General features: G+C 38.6%; 1 protein-coding gene across 1 annotated transcript in view; it reads left to right on the forward strand.

Moving 5' to 3' along the window:
- The window catches only part of myd (stromal cell derived factor mayday), a 181,130-nt gene that overhangs the window by 80,723 nt on the left and 76,686 nt on the right, over positions 1-23,721 (forward strand). The window contains exon 3 of the mRNA XM_090382877.1: positions 3,483-3,590. Coding sequence (XP_090239003.1) covers positions 3,483-3,590 — 108 coding nt within the window. The remainder of the gene's footprint in view (positions 1-3,482; positions 3,591-23,721) is intronic.

Below are 23,721 nucleotides of genomic sequence, written 5' to 3' on the forward strand. Positions count from 1 at the left end.
TGACAATTATGGCTGAAATGTTATCAGAAGCCATCGATTTACTTCAGTTTATTTTAAATTGAAAACCGCACTGCCTGTGGCCCTGATGACAGCAGCACACCATCAAGGCATTGACAAGATCAATTTCTGAAGATAATCAACTGATAGTTCATGGTTCCAAACACAATTTATGGCTTCCCGAAGTTCACAAAGAGTCTTTTTTCACCTGTCACATTACTGTCGCACCTCTAATGGAGAAATGAAGCTAAAGTAACTACAGAAGTGCCTACTTACACTTTTCGCTCAATCACAAGGAGCAGAGTTGCCCTGAAAGATGCAGTTACTTGGCAGGTTGAAATGGTCTCTAATGGTTGCCAGAAATTTGGTATCCATTGGCATTTACAGGACCTTTTATAAACTGCAGGTGACCTATTCCGTTATACGAAATGCACCCCCATATCATTTGGCTGGTAGTGAATTTCACTGTAGACACCATACAGTCTGGATGGTATTCTTCACCACGCCTACAGTGAATCGTTTGTCTCCTATCAGCGATGCAGGTTGAATTTCTTCTCATTCAAGAAAATAACTGACTTCCACTGCTCGGTGGTCCATTTGATGTGCTGCTTACACCAAATTAATTGGGCCTTTTTCATTTTGAGTATGGGCTTGGCACACCTAGGGTCCTGAGCTGGGTATCATCATTCTTCTCTTCTTTGGTGATTTTGGCGATTCCCTTTTATCTCTCTCTATCTCTCTCTCTCTCTCTCTCTCTCTCTCTCTCTCTCTCTCTCTCTCTCTCTCTCTCTCTGGGTAATTCAGAAATTTTTTTTTGGCTGGTGCAGCATAAACCTCAGGCTTCCTTGCACCATATGGCATAATAATAATAATTTTTGTGTGAGGAGGGGTTCTTAGGATGATGAGCTAAAAGTCCATTTTTGAAGAGGTGTTTTCTGACTGTTACTGCACTTGCTACCACTCCTGTATGTTCTTCCTATTCTCTTTTCAGTTCAGACGAAGAAGCTTTACAGTTTTTAAGGCATAAGTGCTTCAAACCATGGGCCTGTTTTGGCGTAGAGACTTGCTTGCTTCTGGTTCCCTTTTTCCTATCAGCAGAACCAGTGTTCTTGAGTTTAGAAAGAAATCTACTCACTGTCGACTGATTACAAGACACTCTATAAGCAATATGACGGGAAGAACATCCTCCCTCAGGTAAAGCAACAATAGCACTCTTTCTTCGTGGTGTCAATTGCACGTAACTCGCCATCCTTACACAAGCAAGGAATGACTGCAACTCCTGCAGAACATGCTTATATAGCTGAAAGTAACAGCTGATGCCATATTACATCACCTACACGTGTCAATCTTATCTGATGCAATCTGAAAGAAATATTGCCATATACTTACGTTATTCGGATGACAATTACAATTTTAAGTACTTTCTTTGAACACCAATGTATATAGCAGAAGCATGGGATAGTTACAGATTGCTGTGTGACACTGTAACATAAGAAGAATATAAAAAGATAAGTAACAACTTAGTGTTTGAGTATAAAAAGTGAAAGCGACAATTACAATTTTAAGGGGTGATGCACTTTCTTTGAACACCCTGTGTGCGTGTGTGGGAGTCTGCTAACTTTTTTTGATTTTTGAAGGGGTCAGTAGATCTGAGTAGTTTGGGAACTGTTGCTGTAAATTATAGCATAAATCTATTACTATTAGATTATTATAGCACATGTCATATACTATAAGTTATATTTGGAAAATTAAATGCACAGGGCATAATCCTTATGGGTTTTAATAATTAATTATATAGTATCGGTGTAAATACACCATAGTTAACGCATATATTTGAACTACGTATGTAGCGTAGAGGGCATCGTTTTAATTGTATCTCATAATGTGGTTGCCTTCACAACGAGATAGCTACTATTGCATTACAGTAAACCCCCGCTATTCGCGTATTTGCAGTCGCTGATTTAATATAAAATGAAACCTAAAAAAATGTGAATTTTAAAGCGGCGTGAACATTTTTCGCCATAAAAAAACATGGGCGTGGCTAAAATTATCTTTCCCGGTCAAAACAGTGCTCAGTGGGTTGGGGGGGAGAGGGCTGACAATATCGCGAGCTTGGATGTTTCTCGCTAATCCTTGTTCAGTATGTGTTATGCGCTTCTCATGGAAGGTTTCGTCGTTTGCTTTTAATTTATATGCTTATAAATTGAATAAATTTATCAATTTATAAATTTATATGCTTACAAAAGTACTGTTTTGCAGTGTAAAACAGATTTTTTCGAGTGTGTTAACGGAAGAAAATGACTTAATTGTGGACAGGTTCTTTCTAACCCGTACAAAAATATGGCTAGAATAACAAGGGAAATGTGAAAATATCAAAGAAGGTGATGACATTAGCGAATAAAATTGTGTTATTAGACAAAATTTCTAATGGTGAAAGTGTCTCCTAAGTGGCAAAACATTATAAAATCAATGAGTCAACGGTACGATCAATCAAGAAATCGGAAGAAAAAATCCGCCGTAGTGTCCGTGAAAACGCGCTAATTGCTTCAAAAATTTGCTCTGTAACTCGTGATGTTAAATTAGAAAAAATGGAAAAAGCTTTAAATCTGTGGATAGAAGACCGAACTCAAAATAAAATTCCGTTAATTTCACTCATCATTGGTGAAAAGGCAAAACTCCTTTATCAACACTTTAGCGAAACTGGTGATAGCACTGGCAGGATAAGTTTTTTTGCTAGCAAAGGTGCTGGTTTGAAAGATTTGTTTGAAATTTCTAATAAATATTACATTTAATATTAAATTGTTTCTTATTTTCATTTCGATGCCATATGCTTGCATTTCACTATGTACTGTCTATGTACATAGTCATATTATGAAGGTACATATAATACATACAGACAAAATTTTAGACTAGTTTTTCTTATATATTTCATACTTTGGAACGGAACCCCTTTATTACTATGGGAGCCATAACTCAGTATTCGCGTTTTCGGTATTCGCGGCATTTCTCAGGAACGTAACCCCTGTGAATAGCGGGCGTTTGCTGTATTTCAAATAAATAACGCTTCTCTAGTAGAGAAGACTACTGTTATTTATTTTCAGCGGTACCACCACCCAGACCGCTGAAAATAAATAAAAGTAGTCTTCTCTACTAGAGAAGCGTTATTTATTTGAAATAATGCAATAGTAGCTATCTCGTTGTGAAGGCAACCGCATTATGAGATACAATTAAAACGATGGCCTCTACTCTACATACGTAGTTCAAATATATGGGTTAACTATGGTGTATTTACACCGATACTATATAGTTAACTATAAGTTATAGCATATGCTTATTAGTATTGTTGTAATATCCTTGACAAAATTGTTTGTGATTTGTCTTTTATATTTGTTTGTATGGAAATTTTGACCAGTAGTTTTGTAACAACTGCTAATTCATGCTTTTTGTGCACTTCATTGAATTTTGTTATTTCATAAATTTCCTAGGTAGAGTGAGTTGGGAAGAATACCATGTGAATTTTATGTTGGAGCAAGGATTTGATGAAAAATTTGCCAGAAGTCATCCAGAAAATCATAAAGGATTAGAAAGAAAAGGTTTTTTCCCTAAATTATTCTATTTGTACATAAACCATATAGTCCTAAATTATTTATGAAACTAGAATCAATCTATAATTAAGGACATAGTCCTTAATTATATATTGATTCTAGACAACCCAAGTTTCTTGCATGGCCTCCTCGTGATCTGTGAACTGATTTTCTGATATGTTTGTTTTCCTATATCAAGCATAAAATGTATTCAGTGAATTACTTTGGTTAGTAATTCACTGAGTGGATTCTCTCTCTCTCTCTCTCTCTCTCTCTCTCTCTCTCTCTCTCTCTGTATGTATGTAAATTTCATGTAATATACATAATGCTTATTTTTAATACATTAAAAATAGGTTAAAAACATTAACAAAACTTTGAATTGTGCTATGGTGAAACAGAATTTCTCCACAGAATGATTATCTTTCTCATATTGACTTCATTAGCATTTTAACCATCTGCTCACAAACGTCTTGAAATTGAAACTGAAATTGAAAGGATTATTAATATTTTCCATGATTTTGAAAATTATGCACAGTGTTAATAAGAGTATCTGACTAAAAATATCTATTGATTAATTAATACTAGCATATTCTGAACTTGTGCAGATACCACAAATGCCAACACTTACACTCCTGCATCAGATGATACAGCGTTAACAACCCCAAAGGCCGAATTCACTGGTCCCACAGGAGGTAGCTATTGTCAAGGGAAAATGAGAAATATATTATGGAAAAAGGATCACTGGATTAGGATCGGAATGTGTCTGGTAGGGGTAAAAGTTGATGGCTTCACAGGAAAGCTATCATCTTAAAAGATGAGAGCTGCTCGTAGGGCATGCAAGTTGATATTGCTGTACACGTTGTCATTAAATGATATTAAGAGCAGGTGATCTGAGGACTTAATTAACAAATACAGAGCAATATTGATAAAAAGTTGAGTTAGGATTAAATTTGAAGATGTGTGCAATTCCACCCAGACTTGTTAGCAGGGAGTATATGATGAGAGCCTTATGAATCAGTTTGTACTTGGATAGATGGCCCCGAGTGCCAAGCGATATTAGTGACCACAGCGCCTTTTCATAGTGATTATCTGATACGCTTTACTGTATATACGTTTCTCCTGAGTTTCGCAAGTCCGTTAACTCTTGAGCATTATAATTGAATAGATCTCTCATATTATATAACCCAGAAAGGAAAGTACCTTTCTTTAACCCCCTTTTTTATTTTTCGTTAATACTAACCTTCACTTCGCTTGGGTCACTAGGCGGCACCGCTCTTGCCTCCACGTGGCGGGGCTGGTAACCTGGGAGAAAAAGGTAATCTCCCGGGGCCAAAAAGAGCACGTCATGAGTAAATCAAACTCTGACTTATCTGGGCTGCCAGATGCACCCCAGTCAACAAAAAAGAAAGACAGTTCTATTGCAGGAACTTCAAAACGGCAGAAAACTGACTCTGACATCTATCCTATCCCAGCTTTCCTGATCATGCACTCAACTGGTGAAAATGCAATTGGCAAAATCTCGCCATTTAGGGTGCAGAAGGAATTAGAAAGCAGAGCTGGAACTCCTAAGTCTGTAAAAAGACTTAGGTCAGGAGATATTCTGATCGAGACCTCTAATAGTAAACACTCAGAGCGGCTCTTGAATATTAATCTCTTTGCTGGAATACCAGTTACTGTGACACCCCACAGATCACTGAACACCTCTAAAGGAGTGATTTCTGATTGGGATTTAATAGATGTATCCGAAGAGGAGATGCTTGAAGAACTTAAAGAAGAAGGCGTTATACAGGTCAAGAGAATTTCCACCAGAAAAGAAGGAGTTCTGACTCCTACACGTAATCTCATTTTGACCTTTAATACACCACATCGCCCAGCATCCATTAAGGCTGGATATCTCGTCTGTAATGTCAGACCTTATATTCCAAATCCCCTACGGTGTTTCCGATGCCAGAAGTACGGACATTCCCAGACAGCTTGCCGGGGAACTCCTGCTTGTGCAAAGTGCGGGTCAGTTGAACACAACTGCGAAGCCTGTACTGCACCCCAACTGATATGCCCAAACTGCAAAAAAGATCATCCCGCTTACGCTAGAACATGTGAACGCTGGAAAACTGAGAAACTTATTCAGATTTATAAAACCAATCATAACGTGTCCTATCAAGAAGCTAAGCGAAATATCTCACCACCAAACCTTGCAAATAGATCTACGTATGCTCATATCACCAAAAAATTCCAATCAACCGCATCGCAAACTGATCTAACAGTACCCCCAAAAGAGTCTTTCTCGAACTATGTAAAAACACTGTTCAATACAACTGAAACTCAGGCAGTCAATACGCCTATTTCTGTACCAATCGAAAATCACCACTCCCCGGATGAAGGGCACAAAGAAAAACAAATCGTAACTACTCACCAACAGGAAATGGATACTAAGGAAATACCCCCAGATGACCCGGTCCTACACATTTTTGTAGAAGAAGACATGGAAACAGAAAGGCCCTACTTTCGAAAGAAAGACAAAAACAAGAGTGAAAAACAGAGAACCTCAGCACCAAGAAAACGATCGGAAAGTCTAACTAGAGATAAACAATGAACACAATAATTCAATGGAATTGTCGTGGTTTCCGTGCCAATATTAATGACCTATACGACCTTATCTCTAAATACACACCAATATGTCTCTGCCTCCAAGAGACATATTTCAAACCTCAAGACACACCAAAACTGTCTTATTACAATATCTTTAGAAAAGATAGAACTGATCAAAATACTGCACATGGTGGAGTAGCTGTTATAACAAACCCATTTGTTCCTGTCAAACAGGTCTTACTAAACTCTCCTCTCGAGGCAATAGCGGTCCGTGTAGCTGCTGACATCCATATTACAATCTGCTCCTTATATATTCCACCAAGCTATCCCATCCAACAAAATGATCTAAACAACCTCATAGCTCAACTCCCCACACCTTTCCTCATTCTGGGAGACTTAAATGGTCATCACACACTATGGGGTAACAACAATATTGACCAAAGAGGAAAACTAATTGAAAAATGTTTAGATGATAACAACCTTCTCCTTCTAAATGACGGCTCACCTACTTACGTTCACCTTCCTTCTGGAACATATACTGCAATAGACCTGTCTATCTGTTCTGCAACTTTGTATCCTACTCTAAAGTGGACGGCAAACAATGATCCACTGCATAGTGATCACTTTCCCATTTCAATTGAATTAGTAAATAAACCCTCTTATCAACTTACTAGAATTCCTCGGTGGCTAATTGATAAAGCAGACTGGGAGATGTATAAAAAATTAGCTAAAGTGGACCCTGAAATTATACAAAAATCCCCAACCAAGGAAGCGGTTGAGTATGTCACAAAAACTATACTACACGCAGCAGGACAAGCTATACCAAAATCCTCCTCAAAATTACCTGTACACCCAAAAATATGGTGGAATGACGAATGCCGTGCAGCAAAAAGAGATCAAAATAAAGCTTGGAATACTTTTAGGCGCTATCCAACCACAGCTAATCTCATTCAGTTTAAACGTGTTAGAGCAAGAGCCAGGTATGTTAGACGCAGTAATAAAAAGGCCGCTTGGATTCGCTTCACTTCAACCATCAATCAAGCAACTCCCACACACAAAATTTGGAAAACAATCAGGAAAATGAGTGGTAAATATCAAACGACACCTCAGCCTATCATGGAATGGAGAGGGCAGAACATTTCTGACCCCGCCCAAATTGCTAATATACTAGGAGAAACCTTTGCCAAAACATCAGCAACAGAAAGTTACATACCAGCCTTCAGAAGATTCAAAGCAAATTCAGAAAAACAAAAGTTAAACTTTTCTTCAAAAGCAGAAGAACAATATAACTTACCATTCACTATCCACGAACTACATAGAGCCTTGTCAACATCTAGGCGTAGCGCTGTAGGACCAGATAATATCCATTATTCAATGATACAGGAACTAAGTGCTGAATCACTGCAGTCACTTCTTGATCTGTTCAATAGGCTCTACCGGGAAGACACATTCCCTGAGCAATGGCACCACGCTACAGTCCTTGCATTCCTTAAACCTGGAAAAGACCCGACAAACCCTACTAGCTATAGACCCATTGCTTTGACCAGTTGCCTTTGCAAAATTCTGGAAAAGATGGTGAACCGTCGACTGATATGGTACCTGGAAAATTTCAATCTCTTAAATTCTGCACAATTCGGCATTCGACAGAACAGATCAACACTAGATATACTAGTAAAACTAGAGAATTCCATTCGGAATGCATTCCTTAGATCGGAACACCATGTAATGGTTTGCTTTGACATCAGCAAGGCCTATGATTCCACGTGGAAGTATGGAATACTCCGTGAGCTACATCGCCATGGACTTCGGGGCCATCTCCCGATTTTCATACGCAACTTCCTAGACAAGAGAACTTTCCAGGTTCGATTTAAAACTTCGCTGTCCAAACTATTTTTTCAGGAAGAAGGAGTTCCCCAGGGCTCTGTACTCAGCGCTACACTCTTTATAATTGTGATAAACACCATTGCTGAACAACTTCCGAACACTATTGATAAGGCACTGTTCGTAGATGACCTTAGTATTTCTTGCCATGCGAAAAACATGAATACGATCGAGAGACAATTACAAGGGGCAATAAATAAGATCAGTACATGGGCACAAACCAATGGTTTTCAGCTTTGTTCTCAAAAAACGATGTGTATCCATTTTTGCCGACAACGTAAATTGCACCTACACCCGGAACTACAACTGAACGGAAAACCAATAGCAGTTCAACCCAGCATACGATTCTTAGGAATCACCTTAGATCATAAACTTACCTTCCTGGAACATATTAAAAGACTAAGAACATCCTGCCAACAAAAATTAAATATCATCCGGGTTCTCTCAGCAACAAAGTGGGGAGCTGATCGCCTTACCTTATTACGGCTATACAGATCTTTAATAAGATCAAAACTTGATTACGGGGCCCCAGTATATAGCTCAGCAAGGCCTAGTGTCCTTCGCTGGCTTGATCCTCTCCATCATAGTGCAATACGCATTGCTCTAGGAGCATATCGTACGTCACCAACACATAGTCTATATGCCGAAGCTCACGAACCCCCTCTCTCTATCAGAAGGCAACAACTTATATTACGCTATGCATATAAAATTAGATCTATGCCTGAACACCCAAATTGGGAATTACTTTTCACTCCCCAACACAGCAGGTTATACCATAACCGCCTTACTGCTAACAGACCGTTAGGTATAAGAATAAGACATCTTCTAGAAGAACTTAATCTGAGTTTTGATAATATCACAAGTACCCCTCCACTACTCCTTCCACCGTGGAGAATTACTCCACCTTTATGTGATAAAGACCTTCATAAATGGGATAAATCTGCACTAAATAAAGAAAATTTTTTGCAATTGTACCATGCAGTGGTGGAGCAGTTTCCAAACTTCATTGTAGTTCATACAGATGGGTCAAAGAATGACACCCACGTTGGAATCGCCGCAGTTTTCCCGAACATAACATTAGCCTACAAACTGCCACATGAGTTCAGTATCTTTTCTGCTGAACTAATGGCAATTCAGGTTGCACTGAAGCATATCGAGTCCTCCAATATTGAAAGCAGCATAATATTCTCTGATTCCCTAAGTGCACTTCAAGCCCTGGAAAACACCATGAACATCACCCACCCTGTCGTTAAAGAAATAACAAACTCTTTATATACCTTATCTGAGCTTGGAAAAACCATACACTTCTGTTGGGTCCCAGGACATATGGGAATTCCAGAAAATGAATTAGCGGACAGTGCCGCAAAAACGGCCGACTTACCACCTGATGTACAGTGGAGAGTTCCACATCAAGATTATAGACAAATAATACAGGAAAAATGCATGTACCAGTGGCAATCAACATGGCAAAATCAACTTGAAAATAAGCTTCGAAGTATCAAGCCAAATCTTGAGCAATGGCCTTCAAGCCTCAGTGCAATTCGACAACAGGAGGTAATACTAGCTCGTCTCCGAATAGGTCACACTAATATTACTCATGGTTATCTTTTAAGAGGGGAGAATCACCCCCAGTGTGATCACTGTAAAACAGTACTTTCAGTGAAACATATCCTTGTGGAATGCGCAAAATTTGCAATAGAACGCCAGAATATCTTCACTCCAGCCACAACTGAAGACCCACTAACACTTGTTTCACTTTTGGGCAATAAAACAAATGTCTCAAAGATTTTTACTTTTCTCAAAGCGATCAATGTATACCACCTCCTTTAGCTAGCCAAAAATCAGTCTCCTGACCCTCGATCTATAACGAAATAGCAGAAATACTAACCTATGTATGGCGCACTATGGCCATAGATGCCCATGCGCCAAAAAAATCCCCAACCAACCAAACAAACAAACAAACTTGGATAGATTGTGTGCAAAGCTAATGGGTTGAAGTTTTTCTTAACTCGATCTGTGCTTGTTAGCAAGAGAGAATTGTTTTTACAGGGACAGTTGCAAGAACATATGTTTATGCTAAGTTGTCTAGTTTGTCTGGTTCTTCCTTGAATTTATGTCTGTGTTAGCATCAATAAGCTCATTATAACTAATCTTGCACCAATGGGTTTCAAATGTTTTACGTATATTGCATGGCAATGTGTGTATTCCATACTCACCAATGTGAGCCCCTGGGGCTATTGTTAAGTGCGTTACTTAATTTATATCATTCAAGTCCACCTCATCTGTATTATCTTGCATCTCTTGTTGGGAAGTTCTTGTTGCTTCCCAACAAGAGATGCAAGAAAACCCCAAGTACGAGAGGTATTAGAACCTATAGTACTTCGTACCATGCATGGGTTGAAAGGTGGGGTCAGTAGTAAGAAAAGGTGGGGGGCACATGCTGTATGAAGTAATGAAATTTTTGCATTTGGCTTACTCATGGTATGAATATACCCAGCTCCTTGACATAACGTGGCCTTGACATTGCCCCTCCCCATCCCGCATGCACACTACTCAGACTTCCTCCAGTCACTATCTGGTAGAGTAGAGGTATAGTGTTATTTGTAATGCTGCTCTGGCTGTTCCTCCCAACTCCGCATCAAGCAGTGTGATGAATACAAATTCTGTAAAGGCCAGATTTATGTAAGTTAGTGAGTGTTTGTGTAGTTATGTTGCTTGTGTTGTTGATCTGGCACTCAGCCTAGGGGCCTGTGTTTTCACACAAACCTCTAGTTTACCATCCAGCACCATGCGGGCTGGGCAGTAGAGAATATAAAGCACTGCAGGGTGACTCCTGAGGTAGCCAATGCTACAGGCAGCAAGATTCCAGTAAAATAAAAAAAAAGAAAGAGGAAAAAAAAGTGAAATTGGGAAGAGATAGTGGGGTTTAGGAAGTGGGGGAACAAACAGGTAGAAAGATAGAGGGGGATGGTAGTAGAGATGGCCACAGGGGGGACAGCAAGGGAACCCCAGTTCAGGATGCCCATCTTGGGGTGTGGGAGTTGATGGTTGGCAGTGGAGTGACCTACCAGGTGAAAGGGGGGAGGGTGCCACCCAGAGTTGGAGAAGTAAGGATCATAGGGAAAGGGTTCCTATGTTGGAGATCCCTTTTTGAAGCTCAATCCCACACTGGTCAGGGGTCAAGCCCTACTTACCAGTGTCTGCATCCCAAACCACGCTGGCTAAGTAGTTACGGAGCCATAAATGGTCCACTTGCCCACCAGTCAATTCTGGGGGGGGACAATTTGTTAGACTCTTGCTCTCATTCACACTTTGCATTCATTCTGTTTTTATACTTTTTTTCTTACACTTTATATTTATATTATATACTAGGGGCTTTGCCCACCTTTGCGCATGCTTTTCTATGTAAAAGACACCTGTCGAAGCGCACTGGTCGATATCTAATCAGGAAATGACATGTAATTATTTACCTGCACAATTGTAGTGCGCGGCATTCTCAAGATCAGATAAATATTACGGTAAAATTTCAGAACAGTGTACATCCTCCAACATGCCGTCAAACAAAACAGTAATTGACAAGTTGCGACTCCCATATTTCAACAAATGGACAGGAATAAAGCAGTGATTGGAAGACGCCACTGCTTTCCCCACCCACTCCTCCTAGTTTGATATGCCTAGGGTATTTTTCCCCACATTTGCTGCTGTTTTTAAATTGGGAACTCGTTTTCCCATTTTAAAACAGCGGGATCGAGGGATAAACACCCTATCTAAGCTAAGCCCGCCTCCTTGATGACACAAAACAATCAGAAAAGGGAGGTGCCTTCACCTGTCAATTATCGCTATTTTCCTCGATTTCATTGAAGTATGTGCTGGTGTATACTATACTGGACTTCAGCCAATATCACTATGTAATTATTTTCCTGCATTTACATAGGTCACTGAGGAAAAAGCCTTTTGCTTCGGGTTGTATAATACATGAGGAATATTGTTACATCCAAAAGGGCAGGACTAAATAACTGAAATATTTACAAACTATTCAAATATTTAAAATACAGTATTTACAAAATGCTAAACTACAGTATATACAAATATACAATATTCATTAATATGCAAAAAACGTTACAATGGAACATCAAATGTTAGGTTGGTGAATGTTATGGAGGCAGCTGTCAATAATTAATTGCATTTGTAGTGACGTAATTGCCTTGCGGTCTTCTCCTATTGGCTCGAATAAATATCACTAGAAGGAATAAACTTTTTTAATGTATAGATAGATATATATTTTTTTATTTTTTTTACCATGCACCCATCTTTCTCACACACAGTGGGGGCAGGCAGATACAATAGTGTGCACAAAAGTGAGCTCTGGCTTTGAGTTGGACAGCTGAGAGCTTGATGGTCCCGCATTTTAATTCCTTCAAGGGCATATACTCTACTTTTCAAACTCTTAAACACCCATCAAAATGCTGAGTTAGCGCCCTAATTTCTTGACACTCTCTGCACCTAGCACACACAAAGAGATCCTCCCTGGTTAGATCTTGTCCTGTTCCAAAAAGTTCCACAAACATTTCACAAGTTGCACATTTTTTTTTTTACGCTGTGATTCATTGGAGAATCGCTCCCTAGAGTCCCAGGCGCCTCCGTAGCCAGGTGGGAAGGAGCAGCAGTGCGTAGCACACGCTTCTTGATTAGACCGGGGTTCGAGCCCGTCACCACCAAATACGGAGGATGCAGAAAGGTCAGGGAATGACCACCGCATATTCCCGGAGCAATATGGCGTTAGTTGCTAATGCTTCTAAATAACAAACAAACTTAACTTAACTTAACCCTAGAGTCCCCCCCCCCCAAGCCACAGCACTCCAGCTACTTTGTGCACGTTGCTTTGCTGCTCTAATCTTGGGCATGATTTCTGTCTAAATAAGATTTAATTAATTAAATCTTATTTAGACAGAAATAATTCTTATTTTAACAATGAAAATTAATAAGGTTAAAAAATTTAATTGATTAATAGACTATAGCAGGAGCGGCCAACTTAATTTGTGATGCGATCTACATTTTTTCTTCAAAATGTGCCATGATCTACCATCTCAAAAATTTCATTGCATGAGGTGCACAAATCGAGGGATGACTGTATATTTAAAATTCGTCGTGATCGACCGAAATTAAATCCGCGATCGACTCGTTGGCCAACCCTGGACTATAGTATACTACACTTGACTATCCAATACTATACTATGCTAACGCAGTGATACGTATTACGCTGTCTAGTTTTATGTTATACCTTATGCTCTTAAGTTCGAGATATACACTATCAAGTTATGCTATACCGTAATGATCACAGTGTTAAATTAGTTATATCCTTAGCTAAATACAAAAGATGTTTCCCCAAAAAGTGATTAAAACCTTCAAACTACTTAATTATTACAATTAAACCTTAGTATTCGTTTGTGCTACTGTTTACATGCTACGATATTCAGGCCCGACACTCCAATACCAATAGTGGTATGAGTAGCAAGTCATAACTTACAAAATCACTAACTAAATTTAAAAATAAGCTAACAAAAGCTACTGTGCCTATTTAATGTAGTTGTAAAACACAAATTAATATGTTAATTAATCCAAAATACGATAAAATGTGTAAGAAAAACTTATCGTTTGCAGGAGCTCACAAAGTCTGTCTTCACACATCATATCATCCCTCTTTCAAAGTCGGTTAACTCACAACATCGAATTGCCATCTAATTGAATGCAGTGTATCTATATACCTGCCAAGTGGTGGGTTCATGCACTAGTAAGAGGGGTTACAGCATCGTGTTGCCCGTGGGTGCCTGATGCATGGGTCACTCTATCATGGAGGTGGTACAGAAATTGCACTATCCACGTTCACTCTTGAATGTGGAATAATCAGGAATACTCCATTTCTGGAATAACATCTCATTGTGGACAGTGCAGTGGGTGGAGAAAGGTGTTGGATGAATGTCAGTATCTGTCTCGCATTGTTTCAGCCAACCAGAGAACGACAGTGGTACGACTTCAATGAGGGAGGTGCCGGAAATGTCTCCACCAAGACCGTCAGGCGATCATTAGCCACAATAGGTTATGGGAGCCGTCGACCCGCCAGAATCCCATTGCTCGTAATGATCACAATGTTATATTAGTTATATCCTACACCTCAACTGGGTGAAAGAACATTGGCACTGGACCTTGGATGATTGGAAATGACTGGTCTCCTGGTCGGACGAGTCCCATTTCCAGTTATTTCGAGCGGATGGTAGGGTGCTTATCTGTCGGAAACCATGCAAACCCCACGGAGCACCTTTGGGATGCTGTGGAAAGGTCCATTTGAGCTTTGGATCCACCACTGAGGAATGTGACTGAATTATGGACAGTGGTGCAGCAAGCATGGATGGAAATACCGTGGCGCCTCCGTAGCCAGGTGGGAAGGAGCAGCAGTGCATAGCACACGCTTCTTGATTAGACCAGGGTTCGAGCCCGTCACCACCAAATACGGAGGATGCGGAAAGGTCAGGGAATGACCACCACATATCCCGGAACAATATGGCCTTAGTTGCTAATGCTCCTAAAAACCAAATAACAAACATGGAAATACCCATGGAACGCTTTCGTAAACTAGTGGATTCAATACCTCGCTGTATGATTGCCCTTATCTGGGCGAAAGATGGGCCTAGCCGTTACTAGGTAGGTATCCCATGATTTCTGTCCACTCAGTGTACATTCATAACAAATGTGTGCACCCAGTCTTCACTCTCGCCACCGGTGCAATTTGGATCATCAATCAACCCTAAGGAAGTTAGTTTTGCCTTTAGGAAGCCATGATCTGTCAGTGTGAGGTGTTGTAAAATATCCAAGGGCATACCACTTTGGTGACTTTGAACTAACTATTGCCACCTGTGGCAGAAACCGTTTGGTAACCAGGCTTCTGGTTTCCTGCTCCCAATTTGCTTGCTATAGCTCATGGAGTTTTGTGGCTATTCCCTTTCTTTCAGCTTTGATGTTGACTGTATCAAGGGCTGTCCCCAGAATTTCTGTGAGTATGCCCCTTTTAAGTCTATAATATAAACCTCTTTTTGCTACTTCCATATAAAGTGGGAGAGTGCCAGGTGAGAGAGATTACTTCTTATAATTTAGACAGTTCCTTTTCAAGGAACTAAGTCTACGTTATAAGAAGTAACCGATAACATTTTAACTTTTAAGAAATCCTGTAATTTACTTTTTTTTATGCACTTTATTTACCACTTAGTTTTAGTACATTATAAGCTAATTATAGAGGATCAATGGAAGTGTTTAGAATGTAAACTCTAGAAGGAAGGAGATGAATCAGATTCGTCCACTTGATATCAATAGTTCGACTGTTGATGATCCTGCTCAGGTAGCTGACAAATTGAATGAGTATTTTGCATCTATATTCGCACATGAGGAATTCTGTATGGAAGGGGAGGACAGAAGTTTACTAAACTCTAATAGTGAGTTAAATGATTTTGTAATAACAGAGAGCAAAGTGGAGGAGAAATTATTATTATTATTTTTTTTTTAGCCATGTGGTGAAAGGAAGCCTGAGTTTTTGCTGCACCAGCCAAAAGAAATTCTGATATATCCAGAGAGAGAGAGAGAGAGAGAGAGAGAGAGAGAGAGAGAGAGAGAGAGAGAGAGAGAGAAAGAAAACAAGAGTTGGAAGTAGAATGGAATTACCAAAAAAGAGAAGAGTGGTGATATCTAGCTCAGGACCCTGATTGTGACAAACCCATACTCACCAGATATAAGTTAAACATGGAGGCAGCGAGGGAAGTATGCAAACCCTTATCCATAATTATGAGAGCATCCTTGGCTTCCGGGGAAGTCCCTATGGACTGGAGATGTGCAAATGTATCCCAAATTCACAAAGGGGGTTCAAAGGGTGACACAAATAATTATAGAACTATAGGAGTACAGTAAACCCCCGCTATTCGCGGGGCTTACGTTCCTGAGAAATGCCGCGAATACCGAAAACGCGAATACTGAGTTATGGCTCCCATAGTAATAAAGGGGTTCTGTTCCAAAGTATGAAATATATAAGAAAAACTAGTCTAAAATTTTGTCTATGTATGTATTATATGTACCTTCATAATATGACTATGTACATAGACAGTACATAGTGAAATGCAAGCATATGGCATTGAAATGAAAATAAGAAACAATTTAATATTAAATGTAATATTTATTAGAAATTTCAAACAAATCTTTCAAACCAGCGTCTTTGCTAGCTAAAAAACTTATCCCGCCAGTGCTATCACCAGTTTCGCTAAAGTGTTGATAAAGGAGTTTTGCCTTTTCACGAATGGTGAGTGAACTTAACGGAATTTTATTTTGAGTTCGGTCTTCTATCTACAGATTTAAAGCTTTTTCTGTATTTTCTAATTTAACATCACGAGTTACAGAGCAAATTTTTGAAGCAATTAGCGCGTTTTCAGGGACACTACGGCTGATTTTTTTTCTTCTGATTTCTAGATTGATCGTACCGTTGACTCATTGATTTTATGTTTTGCCACTGAGAAGACACTTTCACCATTAGAAATTTTGTCTAATAACTCAGTTTTATTCGCTAATGTCATCACCTTCTTTCATCTTTTCACATTTCCCTTGTTATTCATAGCCATATTTTTGTATGGGTTAGAAAGAACTTGTCCACAATAAAGTCACTTTCTTCCATTAACACACTCGAAAAAGTCTGTTTTACACTGCAAAACGGTAGATTTATCACTTTTGTAAGCATATCAATTTATAAATTGATAAATTTATTCAATTTATAAGCATATAAATTAAACGCAAACGACGAAACCTTCCATCACAAGCGCATAACACATACTGAACAAGGATTAGCGAGAAACATCCACATCGGGATTTTGTCACCCCTCTTCCCCCACCCACTGAGCGCTGTTTTGACCTGGTAGGTTTCATTTTATATTAAATCAGCGACCGCGAATACGCGAAACCATGAATACAGATACCGCGAATAGCGGGGGTTTACTGTATAGTTAATAAATTTGATGAGCTTGAAGTGCTAGTCAAGACATCAAAGGCAGAGATTGTTGGGATATCAGAGACGTGGTGTCACACAGACATAAGCAGTGCAGAATTGGAATTTGGGCAGTACAATATGTACAGAAAGGATAGACAGGACAGGAAGGGAGGAGGGTTATGCTGTTAGTTAAGAAACACATAAAATCTAAGGAAGTGCATCCAATTGATATTGGTGGACAATGCAATGCTGAGTCTGTTTGGTGTGACCTAAGCACTGGGAAAGGAAAAATGAGAGTATTTGTGTGTTATAGGACTAATGAATCTGATGAGTAAAATGAGCAATTGTGCAGAGAAATAGTGGGCCAGTAAATCAGAGTGTCTTATAATGGGGGATTTTAATTTCCCAGGTATTGACTGGAATTTGTGGGTTGGTCACACAACACACACACAAGCAAGGATTTTGTGGATTTTTTGGATGATTGTTTTCTACAGCAGCATTTTCATGAGGCAACTACAGGGAGTAATACTCCTGATCTGATTATCAGTAGTGATTCTTCATGCATTAAGAATATGCAGATAAAGGAACCACTAGGTGGCAGTGATCACAGTGTGCTGAAGTGGGATTTACTCAAAGAGGTAACTACCATCAGGGGTAAAGGGAAGGGTTTTTGCTTTCATAAAGGTGACTACGGTGGTCTGAGACAGTGTTTAAATTCTATACAGTGGGACCAACTAATGATGTTACCAACAGCAAATTCAAAATGGGAAGCATTCAAAGAACTTATCTTGGAAGCTACTAGGCTTTACATACCAACTAAGAAATATTGTTCAAGGTTTAGGCCTAAATGGATGTCAGATGAACTAATGAGACATATGACAGAGAAGAAAAATGCATGGGATACATATAAATACATGACACATATAAATAACACGTGACACAGAAGCCTATGATAGATACAAGTTGATCTGTAACCAAGTGACAAAGGATGTTAGGCAGGCGAAGGCAGATTACGAGAAATATTTGGCAAGGGATGCAAAGAAAAACAGCAAAGAGCTTTTTACTTATGTAAACTCTAGAAGGAAGGGGATGAATCAGATTGGTCCACTTGATAACGATGGTTCAACTGTTGATGATCCTGGTCAGGTAGCTAACAAACTAAATGAATATTTTGCATCTACATTCACACATGAGTTATTCAGGGAGGGGGAATTAAACTCTGGCAGTGAGCTAGATGATTTTGTAATAACTGAGAGGAAAGTGGAGGAGAAATTGTTGAAGATAAACATAAGAAAGGCACTTCGGGTGGACGGAATATATCCAGTTATATTAAAGGAGGCATCAAAAGATGTAAGCAAACCCTTAGCCATAATTATGACATCTTTCTTGCGCTTAGGGGACGTACCCATGGACTGGAAATGTACAAATGTGACCCCAAACCACAAAGGAGGATCACAGGGGGAGACAGGTAATTACACACCTGTTAGTTTAACTTCTGTTCCAGGGAAATTGATGGAGGCACTGGTTAAAGAAGCATTGCAGGATTATCTAGACAAGACTTCAGTTACAGCTCAGACACAACATGGGTTTCTTAAGGGGAAGTCTTGTCTGACCAATTTGATTGGATACTATGATGTAGTTACAAAGGAACTGGATTCAAAAAATAATTTTAATATCATATATTTGGATCTTAGAAGAGCTTATGATACTGTTGCACATGGAAGACTGCTGCTCAAATTGGAGAAGTGTGGTATTAGAGGCAAATTGCTGCTATGGATAAAGGGATAGTTGAGTAGGAGAAGACAAAGTGATAATCAATGAACACTGGGCTTCATGCACTAATGTTATTAGTGGAGTCCCTCAGGGTTCAGTGTTTGGTCCATTGTTGTTTTCTGTATTCATTAATGATATTGATGATGGTATTTCAGGCTTAATGTCCAAGTTTGCACACAATATGAAGGTCGGCAGGGTTGTTAATGACACTAATGACAGTACGCTGCTGCAACAGGATCTAGAAAAGTTGAGTAGATGGGCTGAGAGGTGGCAACTGAAGTTTAACATTGTTATTATTTGGTTTTTAGCAGTATTAGCAACTAAGGCCATATTGCTCCGGGGATATGTGGTGGTCATTTCCTGACCTTTTCGCATCATTTGTATTTGGTGGGCACAGGCTCGAACCCCAGTCTAATCAAGAAGCGTGTGCTATGCACTGCTGCTCCTGCCCACCTGGCTACGGAGGCGCCAGTTTAACATTGAGAAATGTAAAGTACTGCATATGGGAAGCAGTAACCCTAGAGTAACGTATCAACTGTGTGGTACTACACTGACAGAGGTAGAAACTGAAAAGGACCTGAGGGTAATTGTGCAGGCAGATATGAAGTTTTCTGAGCAGTGTAGATGGTTTGCGAGAGTAGCTCATGGTGTCTTGTCAATGATATACAAGAATTTTTCTTGCAGGGATAAGGAGGAGATTATCCCCTTGTATAAGGTAATGGTCAGACCACACCTTGAGTACTGTATACAGGTATAAAGTTAAAAATAACCAAATGCAAAGTACTGCATATGGGTAGCAGTAACCCAAGAGAAATGTACCAACTGTGTGGTACTATGCTCAAGGAAGTGGAGAATGAAAAACACCTGGCGGTAATTGTGCAGTCATATGAAGTTTTCTGAGCAGTGCAGACAGGCTGCCAGAGCAGATCATGGCGTCTTTTCGATGATATATAGGAATTTTGCTAGCAGAGATAAGGTGATACTCTCTTTGTATAAGGCAGTGATCAGGCCACACCTTGAGTACTGTATACAGGTCTGGAGGTCTCATTTTAGGAAGGATGTAGAATTGCTAAAATGAGTACAAAGGGCAACAAGATTGGTGAGAGGAACAAAGGGCTGCTCTTACCAAGAAAGGCTTAAGTTCTGCAAGTTGCAGTGTCTGGAGACTAGGCACATATGTGATGATCTGATTGAGATGTATAAAACCTTGAATGGTTTGAGCTGGCTCAATGCTGCTGGATTTCTTCCACTTGCTCAGATTGCGAACCCGAAGGGGCATAGATTCAAATTGAGGAAAGATAGTTGTAGAATAGATGTGCAGAAGTTTGCCCTTAGCCAGCCGGTAGTTGATTGCTGGAACAGCATTCCTCTATTGTTGTGGAAGTTGAAAGCTTAAATAAGTTTAAGGCTGAACTAGACAAATATTTGGAGTGACTGGATGGGCTAAATGGGAAGGTTTTTTTTTTTTATATGACTGATGCTGTATAAGCTTGCTTTCTTGCATCATATGCCTCAACTAATGCTAATGTATTAGTCCCTCAAATTTCAGCACTTCATTGATTATAGGCTGTATGTAAAATCTATTTAGATGAATAAAATTATAATGGTGATGAAATTATAAAATGGCTAACGCTATTTTGCCTTTTCAGAATTATACAGTAAGAGCACTTGCTTGATCCCTGTGGTGCTTATTTGGCTGGCAGGATTTATACTGCTTAGTAAATGCAAACTTTGCCTTGATCACCAGCTGCCCATGATACCACACTGCTTTTAAACAAATGACACTGCCAAAAGGTAAATCTACTATTTATTTAAAAGATTAGACTCTGCTGTTGACATTATTTCCTGTAGTCCAACATTATAAACATTACTAGTTTTTAATGTTGAAGTTCTAGTTTCATTTGGTGTATGGCAGCTCATCATAAAACATAATTATCACTGTTTTAACAGGGAATTATTTTTGAGACCAGCTACCAATTTGTAAGGGACTCATTAAGTTCCAAAGCAGGCTCTCACCTTTTAAATGAATAGTTGATTAACCTGTTTAATAATAGTGAAAACCATTTCAGCTTGTGGCGAAGTTGGGATTTGTTCCATCATGATCATAAGCATGGTGGAAGATGTAAGCAGTTGCATCCAAGTTCCTGCTCTCAGTGGCAGCAGCAAAATGAATACAATAGTACAGCAGGCCCCCGTTATAACGCGGTTTGCTTTACGCTGATTCGCTATAACGCTGTTCTTATATTATAACGTGTATCTGACTATAACGCTGTCACAGATCACTATAACGCTCTTTTACAGATTGCATTTTTGGCATATTTAACGAAATTGTTTCATTTGATGGAGTCGATAGCTTGAAAATGAATAGCAAAACAGCATTAAAACATTTCCCACGCCGACTTGAGAAATTTTCCCACGCTCAGTGAAATTTTCTTGCACGGTAATTTAATTGCAGTACAGTGACTTGTTACGTAGTTCCGAGATCAACATTTTAAAAAATGATCACGTATATTGCTTGTAATATTTGCGTTATATGCATTTATCCGAAGTCTAGTCATCACTCAGTGCAGTATTAGACGTTGTGCGTAATGGACAGTTTACTTGAACATTGTATCGTAATTAACGCAACCAACGCAGTTACATTTTAGAAGAGTTAATAATGGCCGATAAGAATGAAAAAGCAATGTCTGAACGCAATACAAAGACTATAAATGTAAGAAAAAGACTGAATTTGAAAATTAAATTAGACGTTTTGAAGCGAATCGATTCCCGTCAACGACAAGCGGATGTGTGTCATAATTTAGGACTTGCAAGTTTAATTGTAAGAACAATTATAAAAAAATAAAGAATTAATTTTAGCAGCTGGAAAGATAGCTGTTCCACTGCAAGCAACTAGGACTAGGCTGGCTATTAGGATTGAAATGGAAAAGACTTTAACTAATTTTATTGAAGACAATGTCCAATGCAGAATTCAGTTAAGTTAATTATTATAAAAAAAAAAAAAAAAGAGAGAGAGAGAGAGAGATTAGCCAATATGAGGATCTGAAGAAAACTCACCTAAAAAAAAAAAAAATGTGGAACCATTTAAAACTGGTAAGGGCTGGTTGAATAGATTTAAAATCTAGGGAGAAGCCGCAAGTGCAGATCAAGGAGCCGAAACTTTCAAAAAAGAATTTGTTAAAATTATTGAAAAGGGATATTGTGCGTTATACTTCTCAACAAGTTTATAACATAGATGAGGCAGGACTTTTGTGGAAATGAATGCCTAAAAGAAGTTTCATATTGAAAAAAGCAAAAAACATGCCAGGTTTCAAAGCGGCGAAGGATCGGGTGACTTTATTGTTGGGTGGTAATGCTGCGTGGGATTTAAAATTAATACCCCTTTTAGTTTATTTAGAAGAGGGCCAAAGTTCAACCCAAAATCGACACATTTTTCATGATTAAATTCATCAATTAAATTAAATCAATTAAATTCATGATTTTAATTGGAATTTTAAGTTTAATTTTGATACATAAGTAGTTACCACATAATTATATACGTATGTAATGCAGAATATTTTATATGTAAAAATTTTGAATATTAAATATTTTGACCAACATTTGTGCATCTTTTCACTACCGTTTATTATTGATTAAGAAATATCCTATGGCACCGACCGCAACTTACAAATACATATGTTACCTTATGGGAATGCGGAGAGCGCTGATTCACTTAGCGCTCTGTTTTTCCAGAATGAATTATCAGCATTAAGCGGGGGTCACCTGTATTGTAAATGCTTTTTCACTTAGTGGGGAAGGAGTGGGGTTTTTTTTTTTTTTGTTTTCATATGGTACTTAAAATGCTTTTACATGGCATTGACATTAAGATAATTATATTTATCAACCATTTTAAATCCTTTTGGCCGCAAAAACAAAACAGAGAAAAGTTCTGTTAATTTTCATATTATAACTTAAGGCCTGCTACCAACACACTCAAACCAAGAATCAAACTTGCAATTGGTAACACTTACATCCCAGTTAGAATGAGCGTGCGCGCACGCACAAACACACACACACACACACACACACACACACACACACACACACACACACACACACACCCACCCACCCACCCTGAAGCAGTTAAGTGACCATGTTGGTTGGTCAAGAACTTTAAACAGAATAATGAATAAATTTTTGTTGTACTGATATATGCTACATGATGATTGATATATATTAGTTTTCATATATTGCTAGAATTGATATGCAGGGTCATTATAAAGTCCTTGTGCAGTTTTAAATTTTCATAACTTCCATTCTATACACAATAAAATCAATCTGTAAAAACTTTGAAATGTAATTCAGTGAAATTTAGTATATACTAAGAGTGATTCGTTTATTTTATTGTAGTTTAGCAAAGATTTTATTTATTTATTTTATTTTTGCAGAATTAGGATTGAGCAAATGGTTTCAAAGAAGAGAAAGTAAATTGTGTGCTGTGGTTGTCTGAGTTAAAATCTGTAATTGCAGTACAAAAAAGATTTATAACCCATTACAACAAAGATGCATTACACAGGAATTTCATAACTAACTGGATGAAAAAGTTTAAAGAAACATGTTCGTCAATAATAACACTTACATCTATAAGGCCAAGGACGGGTTGTTAATAGTGAGAGTTATTTGGAAATGCTGTAGAATTACTATATTCCTTAACTAACACGTTTTGGACTTATAGGTGATACAGTGTTTCAGCAAAGTGATGCACCTTGTAAATTTGCTATCAGTGTTAGGCAGTTTCTGAAAGAAAATTTTCCTAACACACATTGATTTTATCATGTATTGAAAAGAAGTTATGAAAAGTTAAAACTGCGCAAGGACTTTATAATGACCCTGTATATGGTT

This window comes from Mastigoproctus giganteus, chromosome 10 (genome assembly GCF_048544385.1).
Source record: "Mastigoproctus giganteus isolate SK-2022 chromosome 10, ASM4854438v1, whole genome shotgun sequence".
NCBI lineage: Eukaryota > Metazoa > Arthropoda > Arachnida > Uropygi > Thelyphonidae > Mastigoproctus > Mastigoproctus giganteus.